Source organism: Xenopus laevis, chromosome 2L (assembly GCF_017654675.1).
Source record: "Xenopus laevis strain J_2021 chromosome 2L, Xenopus_laevis_v10.1, whole genome shotgun sequence".
Classification (NCBI taxonomy): Eukaryota; Metazoa; Chordata; class Amphibia; order Anura; family Pipidae; genus Xenopus; species Xenopus laevis.
This window is the reverse complement of record NC_054373.1, coordinates 72,087,280-72,110,773: the sequence shown is the minus strand read 5'-3', so window position 1 is coordinate 72,110,773 and position 23,494 is coordinate 72,087,280. Positions and strand designations below refer to the sequence as shown.

General features: G+C 37.6%; 1 protein-coding gene and 1 long non-coding RNA gene across 3 annotated transcripts in view; one reads left to right on the top strand and one right to left on the bottom strand.

The window, feature by feature from the left end:
* Positions 1-16,254, top strand: part of LOC108707491 (voltage-dependent L-type calcium channel subunit alpha-1S) — a 155,323-nt gene extending 139,069 nt beyond the window's left edge. Inside the window, exons 27-42 of one of the 2 annotated variants that reach the window (XM_041582031.1) lie at positions 1,367-1,525; positions 1,875-1,985; positions 3,323-3,406; positions 6,421-6,573; positions 6,657-6,722; positions 7,201-7,292; positions 7,578-7,737; positions 7,822-7,949; positions 9,432-9,528; positions 9,641-9,743; positions 9,894-9,995; positions 10,111-10,235; positions 10,701-10,829; positions 13,661-13,863; positions 14,370-14,460; positions 15,920-16,254. In XM_041582031.1, coding sequence (XP_041437965.1) covers positions 1,367-1,525; positions 1,875-1,985; positions 3,323-3,406; positions 6,421-6,573; positions 6,657-6,722; positions 7,201-7,292; positions 7,578-7,737; positions 7,822-7,949; positions 9,432-9,528; positions 9,641-9,743; positions 9,894-9,995; positions 10,111-10,235; positions 10,701-10,829; positions 13,661-13,863; positions 14,370-14,460; positions 15,920-15,946 — 1,830 coding nt within the window. In that variant the 3' untranslated portion in view covers positions 15,947-16,254. The remainder of the gene's footprint in view (positions 1-1,366; positions 1,526-1,874; positions 1,986-3,322; positions 3,407-6,420; positions 6,574-6,656; positions 6,723-7,200; positions 7,293-7,577; positions 7,738-7,821; positions 7,950-9,431; positions 9,529-9,640; positions 9,744-9,893; positions 9,996-10,110; positions 10,236-10,700; positions 10,830-13,660; positions 13,864-14,369; positions 14,461-15,919) is intronic. The other variant, XR_005965388.1, reaches the window with a different exon arrangement.
* On the bottom strand, positions 7,821-9,515 carry LOC121399973. The gene is made up of 2 exons (XR_005965389.1): positions 9,415-9,515; positions 7,821-8,428 (listed from the first exon to the last, which is right to left on the bottom strand). It is a non-coding gene; the product is annotated as an uncharacterized LOC121399973 (long non-coding RNA).
* Positions 16,255-23,494: the final 7,240 nt, after the last annotated feature.

Here is a 23,494-nt window from a genome sequence, read left to right as displayed (position 1 = left end):
AGTGATTTTAGAACCAATGAAAATTGGCAACCTATGTATTTTAAAAAGTTTCTTAGAACTTATTTTTTGATTTGGCAATTCCAAATCCTCCCAATGACTTTAATAGATGCCTGGCAGGTTTTCCTTTCCATTAACAAGAGAAAGCATGGTGAAACAGCAAGTAAAGAAAAAGTAACATGACATTCATACATTATCAGTATCTGGTACAGGTATGGGATCCCTTGTATGGAATCTTTTCCAGAAAGCTCTGAATTACAGGAAGGAAATCTCCTATAGAGTCTATTTTAATCAAATCATTCTAATTTTTTTAAATTATTTCCATTTCTCTGTAATAACAACCATTACTTTGTACTTGATCCTATCTAAGCTCCATGTTGAGACTTTTATGTGTATTAAATGTTTTTATGTTTATTTAATTTTGATTTTTAGTAGACATGATATGGAGATCCAAATAATCATAATATCACTGATTCAGAAAACCCCATGTCCCAAGCATTCTGGGTAACAGATCCCATACTTTTATATCTAAACATAAATATAATATTTGTATAAAAGATAAAGTTCCAGTCAAATAAGACATAGAGACAGCACATATCATTTAGAAGCACAGGTTTGAAATTTGAAAAATATTCAAATATATTTTTGTCACAATTTTCTCAGTTGCTGCTACAACTCACATTTTAAAACATTTTAACATAAAATATTAACATAGTAAGTTAGGTTGAAAAATGACACACTTCCATGAAGTTCAACCTTTTAAATCTATATAAAACCTACTTAACTGCTAGCTGATTAAAATGAAGGCCTCTTCAATTTGCCTCAGAGGGGAAAAAAATTCCTTCCTGACTGAGGGAGAGAATTCCACATCTTCACAGCTCTCACTGTGAAAAGCCCCTTTAGACAGAAACTCCTTTCTTCTAACTGGAATGGGTGCCCATGTGTGAGCTGGAAGGACAAACCAGTAAATAAAGCATTAGAGAGATTATTATATGATACCCTTATATATACATACATAGTTATTATATCGCCCCTTAAGTGTCTCTTCTCCAGTGTGAACAACCCTAACTTGACCAGTCTTTCTCATAGCTTAGATTTTCCATACCTTTTACCAGTTAAGTTGCCCTTCTCAAGACCTTTTCTGATTCAATAATGTCCCATTGAGCAAACGTAGGATTCTGCTGGATCTGAATCCTGCAAAAAGTTCTGGGGTTGCCCCAATTTTTAAGCCAAACCCTGGATTAAGTGCATCTCTACTGTTATGCCAAAAACAGTTTTGGGGTGGAAAATCACCTTTAATTAGTTTTATTTATAATGTTTTTTGTATTGCTATAAAAGTGATTTTAATTTTCTATTTCTCTACCCACAGAGGCAATGTGTACAGTATGCTTTAAAGGCACGTCCTCTAAGCCGATACATACCAAAGAATCAATATCAGTATAAGATCTGGTATCTTGTTACCTCCTCATACTTTGAATATCTGATGTTTGCACTCATCATGCTGAATACAATCAGTCTTGGAATGAAGGTACTGCAAATATTTGCTGAATCACCAAAGTTTTCTGAATGTGCAAATAAAATTTCAAAATAAATCCTAACTGATGTTCAGTATGAAATTAGGTTGATGTGGAATTAACAGTACAGTGTACAACAACATATGCACACAAAGTTTATGGATTCTCTTAGAAACAAGTATATAGGGTGCCTAAGAGTAATGTCACTTTACCACAGAAAATATTTAACACCAAGCATCCCTTAAATGATTTAAAAAGCAGATTGTTTTCCTAAATTCCCTGTCACATATAATTAGCACACACACAGGGTCAGTTTTATTACAAGCTTGTATGTCTTCAGAAATCTCATCTCTTTGTCCCCAGCACTATGGACAGACAGCAGAGTTCAGTCACTTGTCTGATATCCTAAATGTGGCTTTTACTGGAATCTTCACTGTGGAAATGATACTTAAGTTAGCAGCATTTAAAGCCAAGGTAAGTATGTGCTCTAGTACATAAATAAAATTTTTCAGGGAAGGAAGGGAAGTTTAAATTCAGCTCTCAAATTAAAAAAACTAGAAAATACAGCTGCTCCCCCCAAAAAAAGATTCCCTTATACCAGTAACATAGTACCCAAGATTCCTGCAGTGGCATTATTTATCCAACATGCTCACAGCTACCACTTTCTATTAGTCCTCCTGCAGCAAGCTAAAAGGGGAACTATCACAAAAAATAAAAATTTCATATAAACTTAATCACACTGAAGTAAGAAACTTTCTAAATATAATCAATTAAAATTTCTGTACCATTTCTGAAATAATAAAGTATATCTTCACTATTCCCCTCTCAGCATCTGTTTCTCTGGATTCTCTCTTCATGTAGGAGTTGGGTTAAAGATTTTCATTTTCAGTTTGATACAATATATTTTATATATTTCTCAATCCTAGTAGATGTATTAGAGCTCACTCAGATAACTGATTCCAGTACAATCAAACTCTAACAAAAAACGGAATGCAGAGAGGCAGGATTTCTGGTGATTTTAAAAGAGTGATACATCTTCTAGGCAAAAGGAGCCCACCACTATAATATATATTGGATCTAACAATTCTGAATTTTTAATTGATTCAATTTAGACGATTTCTTCTTTCAGTATGATAAATCTTATATTGAATTTTCATTTTGTGATAGTTCCATTTTTAACTCCTAGTCCTACAGCCACTGCAATTAGGCCACAAACAACAGTGGCCAAATGCTTTAATCTGAATGCTTCCATTTTTCATAATAATTAACAGGAAACATTTACTAAATTATTGGCTAACAGCATTACAAGAGCCTGGCTTTAAAATTCTGAAAAAAAATAAATTGAGAGGAAAAGCTACTTACCAGTAGTTTAATTAAGACTACCTTCTTTGGTATTTATCATATAGCAACCTTGTAAATTTTGCATACATAATTTGTTGATAATATAAATACAGTATTGAGCAACTTTCAACCTCCCACCTTTTACTAGTACTACCTGACAGTCTATGTTTTTAACCAATTGACCATCCAGACCAGATCCAGAGAGTTTTTGATCAGCATGTATATAAAGCCAAGTATCTGGTTTCAAACAAAAGTATTTTATTTAAGACAAAGTAGAACCCTTGACCAAACTTGAACTTATATTATTTGCAAGAAATCAAACATTCTAAAATATATGCTTTGCTTCCAAGATTTTCATTTATATGTATTAATATACATCTAATATATTAATAATATATAGCAATATGTCTAAAGTATTGCATTTTATTACATTATAGTTCAGATTGTTACCTTTTTTTCATGTTTTCCAGGGTTACTTTGGAGATCCCTGGAATGTTTTTGATTTTCTCATTGTTATTGGGAGTATAATTGATGTCATCCTCAGTGAAATAGATGTGAGTTGTAAATCTTTACAATTTTTAAGGCTGATGTGTTTAGGTGTAATCAAACCTGAACCTGATTGTGCTTCAAAGCCAAACATTTGTTTGTGAGTCTCTGTGTTTACTCAAAAAACAAAAGAAAGGACGGCACTCCGATCAGATGGAAAGCAGGTTTATTGCATTCTCCTAATCTTAAACCTTAAGATCACCAATTCGTCAAATTATCGTGCGGTTAGTGGGTTTCAAACGATCGTACATCTTACGATTTTTTATCCGACATTTGTCCGAAAATTGATCGGCCAGGTTAAAAAATCTTTATCGGTCCCAGTGCAATCTATCTATGTTTGCAGGGACAAGCAGGCAGCTACCCTTTGTTTTCCTGGCAAATGTTCTTTTTAGTTGATGGACAATTTGTATGATCATACGATCGTTTCGTGGTCTCACAATGACGATCGGATCTTTTAAAAATCTTTACATCTATAGCCAGCTTTACTCGTTTCGGGATTCAATCCTTAATCATAGACATACACCTTAAGCTAAACAGACAGGTTATGTACAATACATCTCTAGCGACCCCTATTGGGCTCAACATTGTAATACATTTAAAACTCACATTATTTTATTATTTGTTACAATAAAAACAATGTCCTAAAGGTAAAAACCTCATTTGTATATTAAAAACATACTGTTACCTAAAATGATCCCTGTGTCCATATGTGTTTGTTTTCCCTGGTATATATTCCAGTGGTTAAATTCTGGGGGGCAAACATGGATAATCAGTAAATAAGTGAATAAATACATAAATATGTTTGAAGATGGGGAGGGAAGGAAAGTGAAAAAGAGGGGGGGATTTTATTTAATATAAATGTGATATATCATGTCTGGTGTTCAATCCTTTAGGTATTCTCGTCTCCAATTTCAGTATCCAAAATGCCTCTCTTTGGTTTTATGAACACACCAGATCTCCCCCTTCTAAGGGGTATCCTTACATGTTCAATAACTTTGACTAACAAGTCATGAATTCCTTTTTTAGAGAATAGAGCAAAGTGCTTGCCGACAGGGGACCCCTCATCCTTTTTATCAATAGCTCTCATGTGCTCCTGTATCCTTTCTTTTAAGCAATGGGTGGTACGACCCACATATTGTTTCTCACAACATTCCAGCAGGTAAACCACCCCCTTGGTATTGCAATTATAGAAGCCATTATTCTGGTATATCCTTCCTGTAGCACTGTATCTAAAACCGGGCCCTGTAGAAATGACCCTGCAGATTTTACATGTAGTGGATCCACACCTATAGCTCCACTTCGTAGTTAACCAATTGTCCCTCTGGCTTTTCTTTGCGGAGGTAACTAGACTTAGTGCCAACATCCTCCCTAGAGTAGGAGCTCTCTTTGGAACAAATTTTACATCCATCTCTGACAGACATTCTGACAGCCTGGCATCATTATATAACACAGGAAGATGCTTTCTAATGGCATTACAAATTCTTCCATATTCCTCACTGTACTTCGTAGTAAAATAAATTTTTTCTCTCTCTTTATTGCCCAATTCTTTATTATAGTTATTATTAGCGGTATAGGTTCTATCATTAGTGCGATATCTATTCACTTTCTCACATGATGTCCTTATCATATCTTTTGCATAGCCTCGCCTTTGCAGTCTATGACCCAGAAGTCTTGAAGTCTTGATTGTCTCTCTCTCTCTCTCTGTGTTTCTATCTATACTAAATGAGCAAAAGAATAGTTCCCCTGCAGCATGTTCACATTTTGCAGAGACTTCAGATAAATAAGAGAACTGGGTAGCAAACTGCCAAATGGGGTTCAATGATGGCAAAATTATACACTGATCAAAGAAAATAATAAATGCAAGTTATATAAAACGACATTAATTAAAATTGAGTTGAGTGGCCTCCTTTTTGTGAATAATTTAGGGTTTATTGTGGATAACAGACAAATTAAATACTCTCTTGTATAAGAACTTGATGGACATATTTTTATTTTCTTGCACTGATTTTTTGGGGGGGGCTTAAAAAGTGAAAATCTTGCAAAGTGTTAGGTATAGAGCTTGTTTTTTTTTTTTTAAACTGCATTGCAAAGTTTTAGGTGAAGAGCTTGTTTTTTTTTTAAACCGGATTGCAGTTTAAGAAAGAATTGTGTAACATAAAAAGCAATCATTGCAAAAAAAAAGGCAAATTAGAATATGTCTTTGGTACTTTTTTACTTTATATTGCCCAAACCTGAAGCTACAAACAATAAGGAGTTTATTTACTAAACCTCAAATTTATCTGGCCAGGCTTTTTAGGGCAAAAACTAGAATTTTTCCTGGAAATTTTTTTTTCCAGATTTATTATACTACAATGCTGCAAAAATCCCAAATACGAAAATACGAAATCTCAGACCTGTCGAGGTTATGTATAAGTCAGTGGGAGCTGTCCCTATCCCAATTGGAAGATATTGTACTCTTAACTGGGTTTAGCCGGATAATCCAATAACTTCAAAATAAACAAAAATCAATCGCAAAATCAGTTAGAAAAAATAGTACGATTCAGGTTTTCACAATTTTTTCCCAATCCAATTTATTCAAGTTATTTTATTAATAAATAGGGCAAAATCTGGGATTGGAGTTTGGTCGAGCTATGAAATAAGTCGGATTTTAGTAAATAACCCCCTTAATATGTCTTTTTGAGCAGAGTCTCTAGAACTATGATTTTTTTCTTTAGTTCAAAAAAAGAAAATATGAAGACTGTTAAAATTACTTAGTTTAATTCAAACATAGACATTGTTAAAGTGAAGGTAACATTCTCTTTAATTAGAAGATACATAGGAGACGTTAGAATAATTTAGGAGAAATTAAATAATGAAGGGATGAAAGGGTTGGACTATTGGGGGGAAACAAAAACAATATATTTTAGTGAGCCAGCATTTTCAGGTTTCACAGTAGGTTGCAATCACCCCAGTCTTATAGATTATTGTGATATTGAGATCTCAGTAAATGGATCCTTTATTTAGCTTTAATTTTCTTTTTCAGACACCAGACCCAGTAGTAACTCCAGGCTCTGAAGATACTTCTCGAATTTCCATCACATTTTTTAGGTTGTTTCGTGTCTTGCGCCTTGTGAAGCTTCTAAGCCGTGGAGAGGGAGTCAGAACCCTACTTTGGACTTTTATTAAATCTTTCCAGGTAACTGATTTTACTGTAAAAAACAAAATGATTATATTGACTACTCCTATTTATTCTCAATAATACCATCATTTTCTCTCCAGGCACTTCCATATGTGGCACTGCTCATAGTAATGCTGTTTTTTATCTATGCTGTCATTGGAATGCAGGTTAGTCTGTAAAGCAGGGTGGGGAAGTACTATATAAATATGCATTATACTATATGCAGCTCTACAATCCATTTTAAAGCTACTGTTATTTTGTGCCTGCCTAGCAGAGGGTGTTTTTCGTTTGTTCTTGTCTGCTTTATAGCTTTATTTAGAGCACTTTGAGGACTCTTCACAATTTATTAGTTCAGTTGCATCCCACAGCACATAAAACAGACCAAATGTGGCTGAAAATACAAAGATATTAGTTGGCTTATGTATGTAATCCAGGAATTAATCCATTTGTGGTTTTGGCATCTGAAATAATTTTTTCACTTTCTGAAAAAAAATATGAAAATATTAACCTTTCTGTGTCCATTTTTAAATCTTAACTTTTAAGTTACTACATCACTGTTGTCCATCTTCATATTCACTCAATATTGAAAAGCAAGTGTATATATATATTACAATGCACATTTTACACACCTTGCTTTGCTTTTAGGTTTTTGGTAAAATTGCCATGGTTGATGGAACGCAAATAAATCGCAACAACAACTTTCAGACGTTCCCTCAGGCTGTGCTTGTGCTCTTTAGGTAATATATGTAATATAATGTGTATAATATGGCACCGATGTAAATAGGAAATAGAAAAATTGAAATCTGGCAATTGGGGAAGTTAGGAATGTGAAAATATCACACAAATAAGTAATGCTTTAAAGCCATTATTCATTTTCAAAGGGTAACATATTAATTCATGAATTAATTAATATTAATAGAATTGGAGAATATTAGAAACAAAAACTTTAAGGCTCAGACTTTGCAATTTATTTAATTCATGAAAAATACTGAGCACTTACCATTTGCAATATTTGTGTTTAGATGTGCAACTGGGGAGGCTTGGCAGGAAATTCTTCTGGCCTGTTCCTATGGAAAGCTGTGTGATCCAAAGTCTGATTTCCTACCTGGTGAGGAATACACGTGTGGGACCAGTTTTGCATACTTCTATTTCATTAGTTTCTACATGCTTTGTGCTTTCTTGGTAAGAGAGAGTCTAGAATACCTAGCCTGCATTTTCCTTTTATTGTTTTGTTTTTTAAAACATAATTTTTGATATTTGTAACAGATCATCAACCTCTTTGTCGCTGTGATCATGGATAATTTTGATTATCTGACTCGTGATTGGTCTATTCTGGGGCCACACCATCTGGATGAATTTAAAAGGATCTGGGCAGAGTATGACCCTGAGGCCAAGTATGTGTGCGCTGTGATTAGATTTGCTTTGCAAGAGAGAGATACTTATTGATGCGAACAAAACAAATGTGTAGTTCCTTGTTCCATACAAGTACAAATTCAGTGTTAACAGCACACTAGCTCAGTTGCTCAGGAGTACACATGCAGAGTCCAGAGTCCTAGTCCCAGCAGTGTAAATGCTGAACCCCCACTATGGAGGATGTGTCCTCCCAGCAGAAGCAATACAAAGTTCTCAAAAGATCCCATCATTAGAAATTCAGATACCACTGTTTTCTCATGTTCAAATCCGAAGGCAACAGTGTTTCTTCCATTCTTTACGAATCATTATTTTCTTCGGTATCTGTTTTGTTTATTTCTAATTTCCACAATCAATTTGCCATCTCTGCCTTTTGCCTTCTTCTTAATAACATATTTTGTCTTTCTTCCATCTGCCCTCTTTTCTCTAATACATTCTGCCTTCCATGATTTTATAAATGTAACTATTACAAAATAGAAAAAGTTAAATTGGTTAAAGTAGCTAGTTAATATATCCAGGTATCCAGTAAATATTCCATTTGTAAGTTTATGCTTGCTAAAACAGAAGGTATAGCATGTTATCAAAGTTGTAGGATCAACTTTCTTAACCAGGTATCATTATGAATACTTTCTTTAGAGCAAGCATATTGACTTACCTGGTTCAACCAGTAAATTACCCAATATCTAATGCAAAACCACATGCCAAAACTAGTTTGGTTACATTATTGCTATACTCTATTTATATGTCCTTAACATATTCCACAGCAACAAAGGGATTATACGTCATTCATATCTGGCTTTAACTACATTCATAGTCATGGCATTCTGTTCATATAAACTCTTATCTTTGTAGTATACATCAGATATTACACTAAACCAGAATAGTACAGCAAATATTGGTGTTGGCATATCTTATTAGCCTATCTTGGGATGACCAGTTATAGCTATGGATACTCCAGTTTCCTCTAATGCGTCAAAAATATACAAGAAGGTTACTTGGCTCCTGATAAAATTCATAGGGAGCTTACACTGTAAACTGCACTGGGACATGGACTGTGAATGATATATCATTTCTTTATAGATCTGCAGAACATGTGGGCACTATATAAATAAAGGATCGCAATAAATATAACTAATAATGTATTTTCTTCTCTTGTGTGACATACAAATATTAATAACTTAATACCTGCATGGTATTGTATACAATTAACTCTATATCTTTAATCTCTACAAAACTTTGTTGACAGAACGGTTTTATGAGACCAAACTAATGTGCCAAATGAAAAAGTGCAGGTACTCGGTAGGCTATAAGAAAAAGCAGTATGTTAGATTGCACTGACATTTTCAAGAGCAATGAAAAATAAAGGAGTTTGGTCTGAAAATAAAAAGGGAAGCAATGGAGCTTGAGAAACCGAATACACAAATGTAATATTTTTTAAATAAAATTTACCTGTTCCATGTTTACAGAGGGCGAATCAAGCACCTTGACGTAGTTACACTCCTTCGACGAATTCAACCTCCTCTTGGTTTTGGAAAGTTCTGTCCTCACCGTGTAGCTTGTAAGGTAAAATGCATGTTAAATTGGATAGACAAAAACAGCAGTTGCTATTATTTTTAGTACTAAGTACTGTTACTTTTTCCTTAACACTATCATCCCTAACATCATTTATCTACAGAGATTGGTCAGTATGAATATGCCGCTGAACAGTGATGGGACAGTAACCTTTAATGCTACTTTGTTTTCCCTTGTGAGGACAGCTTTGAAAATCAAGACTGAAGGTTTGTGTGCATCTTTTCCTTTATGATGTATTTTATTATGCATACTCTCTTATCCTTTATCCAGTTTTCACTCCTTTCCTAATATTTCAATATGCTAATGGACACAAATCAAAATCTGTTCTTCCACTTATAATCTGTCTGCCATCCTAGGTAATTTTGAACAGAGCAATGAAGAGTTAAGAATGATCATTAAGAAAATTTGGAAAAGGACAAGCATGAAGCTGCTAGACCAGGTTATACCACCAATCGGAGGTAAATGAAGAAATTGCCACAGCTGGTTTCCCGGATATATGATACAAACTTATTATAATATACATTATTGTATTATATGAAAAATTGTTACTAATTTTACTCTTTTTTTCTCCAGAGGATGAGGTGACCGTAGGAAAGTTTTATGCAATTTTCCTCATACAAGAACATTTTAGAAAGTTTAAAAAACGTCAAGAAGAATATTATGGGTACCGGCCAAAAAAAAGTAATGTAGAAATCCAGGTAATTTCATCCTAATCTCCTCCATCAAACGATCTTTTGCTGCATTGACATTCTATAGCAATATAGATATACTTTCATCTTTTATCAGTGTAATACAAAATAGTACAGACCCTAATGGAACATTGAGTTTTTAAAGGAGACGGAAAGGCATAATCCCTGGGGGTGCCAAAACTTCAGACACTCCCCAGTGAATATAATAGCTTAACTGATACCCTGGGCTGGGGCACCTGTTTGCTGAAAAGTGCACTGGCCTGGAGTACTACTGCCATCTTCTATGTTTCCATATGTTGTCGAGTAAAAAGCCAAGCTTAAAAGCAAAAGCCTGGCTTTCACTTTATAACACATGTGCACTGGCCACAGGCCGACAAAAAGGTTGCTATTTGGTGCTACTACAGTAGTACAGAAGAGAATGTATTTATTGCATCTTAAATAGTAAAAATAATAATGGACAAAAATATATTTCAGGCTGGGTTGCGTACTGTAGAAGAGGAGGTTGAGCCAGAAATGCATCGTGCCATCTCTGGTGACTTGACAGCTGAAGAAGAGCTGGAGAGAGCCATGGTAGAAGCAGCCATCGAGGAAGGGATATACCGGGTAAACACCAAATAATGAAACAAAATGTTATTATGTAATCGCTACTTCGCACTCTGCCAGGTGAATTTTGGCACTGGCGAATGGACGTAACTACGCTAATTCACTAAGATGCGGATTTTCCTGAACGTAACCAGAGTTTACTTCGCCAGCTCACACCAGGCGAAGTGCAATAGAGTAGATAGGACTTGGTCCAAAAAAAGTTGAAAATTTTTCTAAGTCCCAAAAAACGCTGGTGTCTTTTCTTTTTTACAGGGTGATAGGCTGAAAAAGATCGTAAATTTCTTTTGGGGTACCCTCCTTCACCCCTACATTTGCTAACATATGGCACCTAAACTATACAGTGGGTACATGTGTAGGGCAATATGACACCTCTATTTTATTTTATTAAGGTTCCCTGGCCTTGTGTATGTATTTGCTGCATAATATACGTTCATTGTACTTTAACTGCATGCGGTATGCAAATTAGCCAATGCTAGCATAACTTCGAACTGCTGGTCACGTTATCGCTAGCGCAACTTCGCAAGCGTTCGGTACCCTGTGTGCAACTTCGGATCTTCGTGAATTTGCTTTGTTCAGTCTAATTTACGGCTGGCAAAGTGCTTGTGATGTGCGCGGAGGTAAATAAATTTCCCCCTTTGTTCTGCATTAGACAGTGCTGTATTGGTGAGTGGGAAGGTACCTAGGCATACCCCCTAACCCATACCTCCCAACTGTCCCGTTTTTCACGGGACAGTCCCGATTTTCACAGCTCAACCAGCAGTCCTGGATTGTTACTGAAATGTCCCAACCTTTTACCTTGATCTCTTGCTCTGAACAGCCAGAAAAAAGATAAAAAGTTTCTATCTTATTTGGCTTTTGGCAGAGAGCCCAGAGAAGAACTTAAATTGTAACAATTTAAATTAAGCAGGTCTCTTGGGAGAACTTAGACTCACAGCTTAAAGGGCAATTCACCTTTATTAGCAAAACTGTAATAACATATAAAAACCACAGAAATGTGTTCAAACTTTCATAATCTGCATAATTTTGTAAAATTAACAATTTAATTAGACGGTGTGGCCACAAAATGGGAATGTGGTCAAAAAATGTCGACGTGCTACGCGCGTCAAATCTTTTTGTCACTCTTTCTATTTCCAAATTGTTGGGAGGTATGCCCTAACCTATGCATCAATTAAAAGCACAAGTAAAGGGGTGGCAAAAAGCGCAGGCTACAATGGGGCCCTGTAAGAGTCAAGTGGTAATGACCCCAACTATCTTTCTGCTCTGCTTACTTGTAAGAGGGTGATCAAGTGTTGAATGTTCATCTGAATGTAAGTTATGTAAAATATGTGATGGGCAGAATGTTAAATGGAAATGTGATTGTGAATTGTGCAGAGTGTGGAGTGCTTGGAAATTGTTGTAAATATCTGAATGTAATTACTAGTAAATATCACAAGGTGACAGTGGTGTCAAACCTATGGGTTCAGGAGGTTCCATGCTGGATAGCAGAGGGTAGGCAAATGCACAGAATTAAGAGCAGCACATGAACAGTAAGGGGCACATTTACTTAGCTCTAGTGAAGGATTAGAAGGAAAAATACTTTGAATTTCTAAGGTTTTTTTGGGCTACTTCGACCATCGAATTGGCAACTTCGACCTTCGACTACGACTTCTAATGGAACGATTCGAACTAAAAATCGTCTATCGACCATTCGATAGTCGAAGTACTGTCTCTTTAAAAAAAACTTCGACCACCTACTTCGCCACCTAAAACATACCGAGCACCAATGTTAGCCTATGGGGTAGGTCCCCATAGGCTTTCCTAGCAATTTGGGATCGAAGGAAAATCGTTTGATCGATGAATTAAAATCCTTTGAATCGTTCGATCGAACGAATTGCGGTAAATCCTTCGACTTCGATGTCAAAGGATTTAACTTCGATGGTTGAATATCGAGGGTTAATTAACCCTCGATATTCGACCCAGAGGGTTAATTAACCCTCGATATTCGACCCATAGTAAATGTGCCCCTAAGTGTCAGGGTAATGTGTAATTGAGGAAGGTATTTAAAGGGGAGACACACCCAAAGGGATGTACACACGTATTTGGATTGAGATAGAGCACAAGTGTGAAATACTAGGTATTTCAGATAGTCAGGACTATTTAGCATGGGTAGTTAAGACCCCAACAAGGAGGTAGTGGCATATGTGCCAAGGCTAAGCCAGTTAGGGTGAAAGTGGAAGTGCAAGGAAAAGGACATCCTGAAGGAGGGGGAAAATAAAATTCTTATCCGGAGTAGGCCAGAGGGGCATAGGTCGTATGCCGGACTGGTAGGACCGGAAGGTGTCACGAGAAAAGTCCTACCCTGAAAGGTCAGTGGTGCACTGGTGTGGTGTCAGCCCGGCCGAAGCAGGGAGGTGAATAACCCTGGAAAGGGATGTCCTTCGAAACAGTTTTGGAAAAACCTCTGTACATTTGGAATGCCGGCTTAGCCAGCAAAGGAGAAGTGAAGTAGTGCCGTGATGTGAATAACTGTATGCTCTGTTGTGAGAAAGAGTTCAATGAATGTAAAGGAAGTGTACTAACTAAACAGTTCAAGTTTGTTTTATAATCAAGAGTGTGGACTTCAATCCTTGGATCAACCTGGGTTTCCATGGTAATGGTGTTAACCCCTTCCTACCCTTACATGCTTGGTGCAGAGTGTAACATTTACCAGGGTGCAAGTGCTTGTTTAGTGAGCACTAAGGGATGTGCTATAACAACCCTTTAACACTCTAGCACTTGTAGCCTCAGGATCAGTAAATGATCACTATTGTCTCATAGAGTAGTTGAATGTTAATACCTTCTTTCCATTTCAGAGGACAGGTGGACTTTTTGGCCAAGAAGACAATTTCACAACAGAACCTGTGAGCCTTGTTCACACTACTATCACAAGTCAACGGCCATTGCGGTTTTCTGAAGCTGGAAGTGAGGATTTAGAATCCCCTGTTTTTCTTCCAGAACCTGTGTTTTTTCCACCCCCACACCAAAACAACAATACCAACAACAGTACATTATCAAGGTTAGACATTTTTATGTAATGCACAGCTAACAACATGTACTAGGGGAATAGGGTAAGCATAGTCAATTCATATCTGAAAAAGGCACATACTAAAGATTGACCGAAACAAACCAGGTCAATCACAGAAAACTTAACCAGAGACAGCAAGGTCTCCAGCTGTAGCTAGGAGATTGTTTATTTTTTCTTTAAAATTGATATTTTTTATATAGGCATGCAAGCGCCGCCCTAGACACAGGCCCTCAGGTGTACCTGAGGGCACAAGTGCTAGATTGTTAAAGGGTTGTTATAGCACATCCCTTAGTGCTCACTAAACAAGCACTGGTTATTTGTCAAATGAATAGGATTTGTCAAATATTTGAAGATTTGTCAAATAAAAGGAAGTTTTTGAATTCATCTGATGGTTGAGATTTTTTATTGGAAAGATCAATATTCGTATACTATTCCTTCAAAGTTAAATGTAGAGTAAATGGAAATGGATAATAATGGTATTGCCATTCTATTTTTAGGGGACTAGCAGAGAGGCTTGATACTGCAGAAGAAGACCTGAAGCGAAACAATTCAGAACAGTGGGATGCCACCACTGATACAAGCCAAGAGGTAACAGATAGTCGGGTTAATTTTTTATTATTGAGAAGCTTTCTATAAGCTTTTTTTATGACATGTTTTGCATTTATATGTTCTCATTTACCCCCATTTTTCAGCACACACAACATTTATGCTTTAAGTATTTTCAAACTCATGCCTAAGGCAAATCTTAGATGCAATGGTTAATTTCCCTGGCAAAATATACCGCCTATGTTAGTATTTTAGCACCAGCACATACAGTATATGTCACATATTTTTCAGGAGTCTCCCATATTTATACATTTTACCCTGTTGGGAAGAGCATGGGGCCATGGTATAACTGCACAAGTAGAAAAAGAACAGTATGTGGCCAAGCATGTATAAAATCTCCTGAAATGTGGTTCAAGATGATTGACTTCTCTGCCAGCTAGTCTTGCTACGCCCGGTGCAATCTATGAATACAGGGGTGAGATCTATCTAAAACTCATTATCCAGAAAGCTTAAATCGGCACCCTTATTGATTGCAAACAGTCATGTAGCAGTAAAAATTCATCTCTGAATTAAAGGAAATATCAGTGTTTTTTGCTAGTGGATGGTGCTACCTTGATGTCAAGTTCTTTGGTGGACTCTTGCTACCTCATTTCAACATTGCCTGTTTTTATTAACAATATTATTAGTTATTTAGCACCATCCTCTTCCGCAATTCTTAACAGAATAGAAATAACTGTTCACATGAACATAAAAATATTTCACCAGCCAAAATACACAGCTACATTTGTATACTGTTAAGAGACAATAAGGAGTAACAGCCTGTGAACAGGACATACTAATATGGTTTCTGTGTAACCATTGCAAATACAGGTATGGGATCCATTATCCAGAAACCCATTATCCGAATTACAGAATGACCATCTCCCATAGACTCCATTATAATCAAATAATTAACATTTTTAAAGATGATTTTCCTTTTCTCTGTAATAATAAAACAGTACCTTGTACTCGTTTCAAACTAAGATACTGTATAATTAATCCTTATTGAAAGCAAAACCAGCCTATTGGGTTTATTTAATGTTTACGTGATTTTCTAGTAGACTTAAGGTATGTAGACGGAAAGATCCACTATCCCGAAAACCCCAGGTCCCAAACATTCCGGATAACATGTCCTATACCTGTATAAATTGTTGTAGTGCTATAAATATAATAGCATACCACTACTAATTACTAATAAAAATAAAGTAAATAAAGATTGCCCAAAAAAGCAATTTGTGGATGCTTCAAATAAAACTGAGTACAGTTGAAATATCATCTACCTGGTGGGCCATGGGCAGATACCACTTTTTTTTTAAATTTACGAATGCTTATAATTCGGAAAAACTGCAATTAGTTTAGCCCGGCAAGCTATACTTTATAGACGTGTCTCTGTTTTTTTTAATGTGCAAATATAGAACCTTTTGGTTTACAGATAAAGTAAAAGTGAACTCTTCCTCCACAGGACCTAAGTGATCACTTCTCCTTGTGAGAAAGAAAATGGTTGAATCTACTAAACACAAGATCAAATGATATTTGGAGGTCAAGCCGACCATTGATTCTCAGGGAATAGCAATACGGGAGATAATCTAAAGAATTGATGAGATTGGTGGAAGAATCATATATAGAGCTAAATTAATTAGCCATAATCGATATGGGTGGTTATTCGACCTTTTAACAACCTGTTATCATTCTGTTCAAGATCCAATATTGAACATTTTGCACTCAAAAGTTTGTCAAAAGTTTAATATCTGAATTTGCCCATAAAATAATCTCTGAATAAAGTATTTCCTGCTTAAATATTTTGATTTATTTCTGCCTGTTTACATCTCATGAGAAAAAAAGGTTTGTCATTTGTGGGGGTTTTATTTTGTAATGGTGGAAATGTAGCATAAATACTTTGGGGTTTATAAAATAAAAGGCTCCTGGGCAAACTTAGTGCCTTTTATTACATTTGGGGTTTCTACCAGTCTTCTCTAGAATTCTGTATTCTTCTTCAAAAATCAATTCAACATCTAGATTGTCCGGACTTCCTATTTATATTTACACAGGAGGAGGGTGATTTTTAGGTTTGGGGAGGCTAAACATGGCCACACACAGACAGAAAAGCATATTATATAGAGTGAAACTGTTTATACTGGCAACACAAACATGTAAAGTGAGGTAGTGAGAACTTTCATTACATTATACAGTGGAGGCAGTTTGTATTACAAACCCAAACCAATTATACACAGTGAAAGACAGCGGACAATGACACCCTAACACATTGTGGCACCTGAACACATTGTAGAGTGAGAGGCAAGAGGTACCACAACCATTTTATACAGAAAGAGCTAGTGGGTGCTGTCCTAAGCACATTTAATATAATAAAAGTTAGTTGGTACTAGCACCCCAAGTATATTATACACAGGTTTGCACAGTTACCGGTATACACAGTAGACTGTGGCAGAAGTATGTTATACAGTGAAAAACAATGAATACTGGCACACTGAGCACACAGAGGGATTGGCAGTGGGCACTGATACCATCATGCAATGCTGTTAGATTAAAATTAATATAAAATTTGACCACTGTGCCCCTGTTTCCCAACCAATATTGAAACTGTTGGGCATGAAGCAACAATCATTTTTTGTTGTTTTCTGTGCTTATCTTACTTATTATTCACCTTCCAGTAACTGTTTTTATTCTTACATTTCTCTTCTTCCTACTCCCCTCACATTAGCCTGTATATCAGACACCCCTTTGCCATATCTGAAAATCATAACACACAGCTGCAATCCCTGATCGCTGTTTTAAAAGTTGTGCTCCTCGTCTCTGGGCCCGCCCACTCTCTCTGAGTTTCATCACAGTCTCACGAGATTAGACTGTCCACTTCTCACGGGGAGCGTCCCTGTAGCTGTGACTGAATTAAACATGTGATGGCAAATAATCTTTGTTCCAAAACATTTTATCCTACAAACGTTTCACTGAACACGTGGTTGGGACAAAATGAGAGTAATCCAGTTGAGTTAAAAGGAGTGATGTATTATTGGACAACAGTAATATTTTAAAGCTGTCATTCTATTTAACTACTTCTGGAACGGAAACTGCAAAATCAGGCGAAAATTAAGATGCAACTGCGAAATAAACATGGGCGCATTTTAATCAAGGCTTGGGGAGGTCAGGTAGGTTTGGGGAGGTTTATATAGATTTTAAACCTTTTAAACTCAATTATTAGGAAAGTGGATAGGGTAATCTGTCGTCCGGAACGCTACAGCCGAACAGTTTGCTGTCTACCTGGTGCCAGGATTCGGCTTGTGGTTGATCAGGTGGGGCTGGGCACGACCCAACTGTCTTAGTTCATATTGGTACTAATGACAAAATAAATGGTAGATGGAAGTCCTTAAAGAGTGATTTCAGGGATCTAGGCTCTAAGATCAGGGAAAGGTCTTTTGCTCACTGAGCAGGACCTAGCGGGGTCAGATAGTTTGGGGGGAACAGAACATCAGCAGGATGTTGAGGCAGCTAGCTGGGTGACAGTTAGAAAATCTAAGGTGGGCAAAAGGAAAATGGAGGCTGAGCCAGAGATTATACATCGCAACAAATTTGCCAGATTTTGTGAAGATGATGGGAGTATGAACTCTGGATTGGCAATTCTAGATGGGGCTGATCTCTCTAACAGCCGGGAGACCAGTTTCTCTAGTAGTGGTGGGGAGGAGAGTAGAGTCAGGCCTAAGCAGATTGTGGTTGTAGGGGACTCAATTATTAGGAAAGTGGATAGGGTAATTTGTCGTCCGAAACGCTACAACCAAACAGTTTGCTGCCTGGTGCCAGGGTTCGGCATGTGGTTAATCGGATAGACAAATTATTGGGTGGGGCTTGGCATGACCCAGCTGTCTTAGTGCATATCGGTACTAATGACAAAATAAATGGTAGATGGAAGTCCTTAAAGAGTGATTTCAGGGATCTAGGCTCTAAGATCAGGGAAAGGTCTTCCAATGTCATCTTTTCTGAAATTTTGCCCGTGCCATGTGCAAGTTTAGGAAGACAGCGGGAGCTTAGGGAGCTAAATGCATGGCTCAAGTCTTGGTGTAGGAAGGAAGGGGTTGGGTTCCTAGAGCACTGGGCTGATTTTTCCTTGGGGTACAAGCTATACAGTCGTGACCGTTTGCACCTCAATGGAAGGGGGTCCACTGTGCTAGGGGAAAGAATGGCTAAGAGGTGGGAGGAGTGTTTAAACTAGGAAAGGGGGGGGCGGTGAGATAAAGAATTATGGGGAAGCTAGGGTAGACAGGGCAGTGGGGTTAGTAAGGGGTCATGGGGGAGGAGTGAGGGGGCATATAGTTTACCAGTTAAGGAGGTCCCTCTGTTACAAGGAAAACAGAATAATGCTAGCTTAACATATAATTCTCCACTAAGTAATGCAAATTTCAAAAGTAAAAGTAGTAACCTCCGCTGTATGCTGGCAAATGCACAGAGTTTGTCAGGTAAAATAGGAGACCTAGAATTAATTGCATGCTCTAAAAATTATGATATAATTGTATCACTGAGACCTGGTGGGATGAAACATGTGACTGGACTGTGAATTTAAATGGTTACAACCTTTTTAGGAGGGACAGAAGGATAAAAAATGGTGGAGGAGTGTGTTTGTATGTAAAGCCTGAATTAAAGCCATGCACTAAAGAAATAACCATAGCTGGCACTTGTGAGGGTGTAGAATCACTCTGGGTAGAGATTTTGACTGGACAAAAGGTAACAAAAAGAATTATCGTTGGTGTATGCTATAAACCACCTTGTATAAGTGACGAGTATGAAGCCCAACTACTTTTGCAGATACAAGCCGCTTCACAGCTGGGTCAAGTTGTTGCTATGGGTGACTTCAATTATCCAGACATTGACTGGGGTAATGGGGTTGTCAAGACAGAAAAAGCTAGTAGGTTTGTAAATATGCTAAATGACAACTTTTTATTCCAGCTCATTAAAGAACCTACTAGGAATAACTCTCTTTTGGACCTTGTAATAACTAATAATACTGAACTCATCTCTAACATTTGTGTGGGTGAGCATTTAGGGAATAGTGATCATAACATGGTCTCCTTTGAAATTCTGTTGCAGAAGGAATTCTATAAGGGAGTAACTAAAACACTAAATTTCAGATGTGCAAACTTTGACAGTATAAAGGCATCTCTGCAACATATTAAAGGAGAAGGAAAGGCTTAAATTAAGTAAGCTTTATCAGAAAGGTCTCAGAAAGGCACATTTCTTTCCTTCTATTGTGTACTCATGGGCTTCTGGGCTAGGGCTTGAGCATGCTTAGTTTCATACTCCCACCCTCCCTGCTGTAATCTGAGCCCAGAGCTATGAGTCAGCAGGGAGAGACTCAGGTAGGAAGTGATGTCACACCAAGCCAATATGGCAGCTGCTATCTTAAACAAACAGAGAACACTTAAAGAGCTGTTTACTCAGGTATGGTAAAGCATTCTGCACAATATATATAGTGTTATAGCTTGCACTATTGTGGCTAATCTATTGGCAATAAACTGCTTCAGTAGCTTTCCTTCTCCTTTAAGCGGGAAATGTTTTTCACAGGGTTAAACACGGAACTGCTGCTTAATAAATATACATGTTAGTATATTCCCCTTGTAAGCAAGGAACGATGTTGCAAAGCAAAACCTTTTTGGTTCAATAGAAGTGTTGGTGTTGAGGTGGTCAAGTTAGCTGGGACAGCCGAATCATTTAAAAGGTACAAGGAGGCCAATAAATCATGCAAAGAAGCTATAAGGCAAGCTAAAATTGATATGGGAAAGGATTTTGCAGCAAGCTAAAATTTATATGGAAAAGGATTTTGCAGCAAGCAGTAAAAAGAATCCAAAATTATTTTTAAATATGTTAATAGTAAAAAAATGAAGCAGGAAGGGGTGGGACCTTTAGTTTCAGAGGGGGGTCAGCTGGTTGATGAAAACAAAACAAAAGCGCAGATTCTGAATTCATATTTTCGTCTGTCTACACAAATGAGGAACCAGTTATTGAAGGTTTCCTTCTTAATAGTCCCAATTCTAGTAATACAACTAATGATGTATGGTTCACACATGAGGAAATACAAAAGAGACTAGAGCATTTTAAGATAAACAAAGGTCCTGGCCAGATGGTATTCATCCCAGAGTACTTAGCGAGCTTAGCTCTGTGATTGCCAAACCTCTTAACTTAATTTTTCAGGATTCATTGAGGTCTGGCATAGTGCAGAGAGACTGGTGAATTGCTAATGTGGTGCCTCTATTCAAAAAAGGATCCCATTCTCAGCCTCAAAATTATAGGCCAGTTAGTCTGACGTCAGTAGTAGGAAAGCTTTTTGAGGGTTATTAAAGGATAAGATACTGGACTTAATAGCAAATCATAATACTATGTGTGTCTGTCAGCATGGTTTTATGCGTAATAGATCTTGCCAGACTAACTTAATTTCTTTTTATGAGAAGGTAAGCAGGGACCTCGATTCTGGGATGGCAGTGGATGTGATTTACTAAGACTTTGCTAAAGCATTTGATACAGTGCCACACAAAAGGTTACTGGTTAAATTAAGGAATGTTGGCCTGGAACATAGTATTTGTACCTAGATAGAGAACTGGCTAAAAGATAGACTACAAAGATTGGTGGTAAATGGAACATTTTCTAATTGGACCAGTGTTGATAGTGGAGTACCACAGGGCTCTGTACTAGGTCCCTTGCTTTTCAACTTGTTTATTAATGACCTGGAGGTGGGCATTGAAAGTACTGTTTCTATTTTTGCAGATGATACTAAATTGTGCAGAACTATAGGTTCCATGCAGGATTTTGCCACTTTGCAGAGTGATTTGTCTAAGTTGGAAAACTGGGCAGCAAACTGGAAAATGAGGTTCAATGTTGATAAATGCAAGGTTATGCACTTTGGCAAAAATAATATAAATGCAAGTTATACACTAAATGGCAGTGTGTTGGGAGTTTCCTTAAATGAGAAGGATCTGGGTTTTTTTGTAGAAAACAAGTTGTCTAATTCTGGGCAGTGTCATTATGTGGCTACTAACGCAAATAAAGTTTTGTCTTGCATAAAAAAGGGCATTAACTCAAGGGATGAAAACATAATTATTCCTCTTTATAGGTCCCTGGTAAGGCCTCATCTGGAGTATGCAGTGCAGTTTTGGACTCCAGTCCTTAAAGGAGAAGGAAACCCAGTCGGCGCAAAAACCCTCCCCCCTCCCGTGTGTTGCCCACCCTCCTTCCTCCCCCCTGGCCTGCCTGTCCCACTGGGCAAATGCCCCTAACTTGTTACTTACCCTTCTGCGCAGGTCCAGTCCATGGAGTTCACAGGCACCATCTTCTTCCACGCTATCTTCTTCCTGCTTTGACCGGCGTTTTGTTGTGACTTTTGGCACATGCGCAGTAGATCGTACCGGGGAAATGCTCTTACTGTGCATGCGCCGGTCAAAGCAGGTTTCCTTCTCCTTTAAGAGGGATATAAAGGAGCTGGAGAGAGTGCAGAGACGTGCAACTAAACTGGTTAGAGGTGTGGAAGTCTCAAATTATGAGGGTAGACTGTCAAGTTGTTTTCTCTGGAAAAAAGCGGTTGAGAGGGAACATGATTACACTTACAAGTACATTAGAGGACATTATAGACAAATAGCAGAGGACCTTTTTACCCATAAAGAGGATCACCGTACCAGAGGCCACCCCTTCAGACTAGAAGAAAAGAACTTTCATTTGAAGCAATGTAAGGGGGTTCTTCATAGTCAGGACAGTGAGGTTGTGGAATGCACTGCCGGGTGATGTTGTGATGGCTGATTCAGTTAATGCCTTTAAGAATGGCTTGGATGATTTTTTGGACAGACAGAATATCAAAGGCTAATATGATACCTATACTATATTGTTAGTATAGGTATATATAATTTGTGTGAAAGTAGGGAGGGGTGTGTGTATGGATGCTGGGTTTTCATTTGGAGGGGTTGGACTTGATGGACTTTGTCTTTTTCAACCAGATTTAACTATGTAACTATGTCTCTGCCAACTTTTTGCTTTTGATCATCGAGACCAGGCTGACAGAGACCTTTGGAGGTAACAACTTCTCCTCATTTGCGGTCGACTGGAGACATCAGATACCACACAAGATCCCCCACAGAGAGCTCCCCCTGCGCCCTCTGATAGTTTGGTTGCTCAACGTAAAGATACCATACTCTCTGGCCTTGCAGAAGGGTAAGCTCCATTTTCAAGCAGCACAGGTATCGCTCTACGAAGATTTCTCTGCAGAAGTACAGATGCTCCGGAGTCATAGAAGTTATGCACACATGCATTACTTTGACTAAGAACAGTTGTTTCTCTTCTTTATTAAAAGCTGAAGCAGAAGATTTAGTCTTACAGCGATCTGGTTGCAAAAACCTCCAATTCTATAGTACGTTTTGCTCTGTTAACACCACAGGACCAGGCAGGGAGAAGTATATGCCCAAATGTATCCTCACATAGAGTTAGAGCTCACGATCCAGATAAAGAGCCTTGCTAATAAGACACTTCTCTATATGTAGTCTATTCGAATTACAGGATGAACTCTACCCTCTGTTGGGATAGAAGGGGAGGGAATAAGTTTGTTAAGAAAGTTGTGTTATTGAAGTTATTTTTAAGAGTAGGCAGTAAAAATTGCTCTCAATTGGCAGAAAATTGCTGGCCCTGAGGAAGCCTTGTGTGGGGTGGAGGGTGGGCATGCCATTTCACATATTCCACAACGCAAGCAAGAATAAATTCTTCGGGGATGCCAAATAAGGGTTGTCATATGCTAATTGATAGCCCTATGTGGACTGCTAGACTAAAGGAGGCTCTGTTGGAGTAAACATGTGCCTTTATGCCTCTACAACTTGAATTTAAGTTTTAATTTAAATTACTATGAGGCCACTGGGAGCAACATCAATGGGAGAAGATTGCTCATGAGCCACTGGTTGGGGATCACTTCCCTAAATGGGCACTGGATCCAACTTGTTTACATGTTTTAGACAATGAGGCCTCCTAAAGCTAGCCATAGATGTACAGATACAGCCTTATTTTG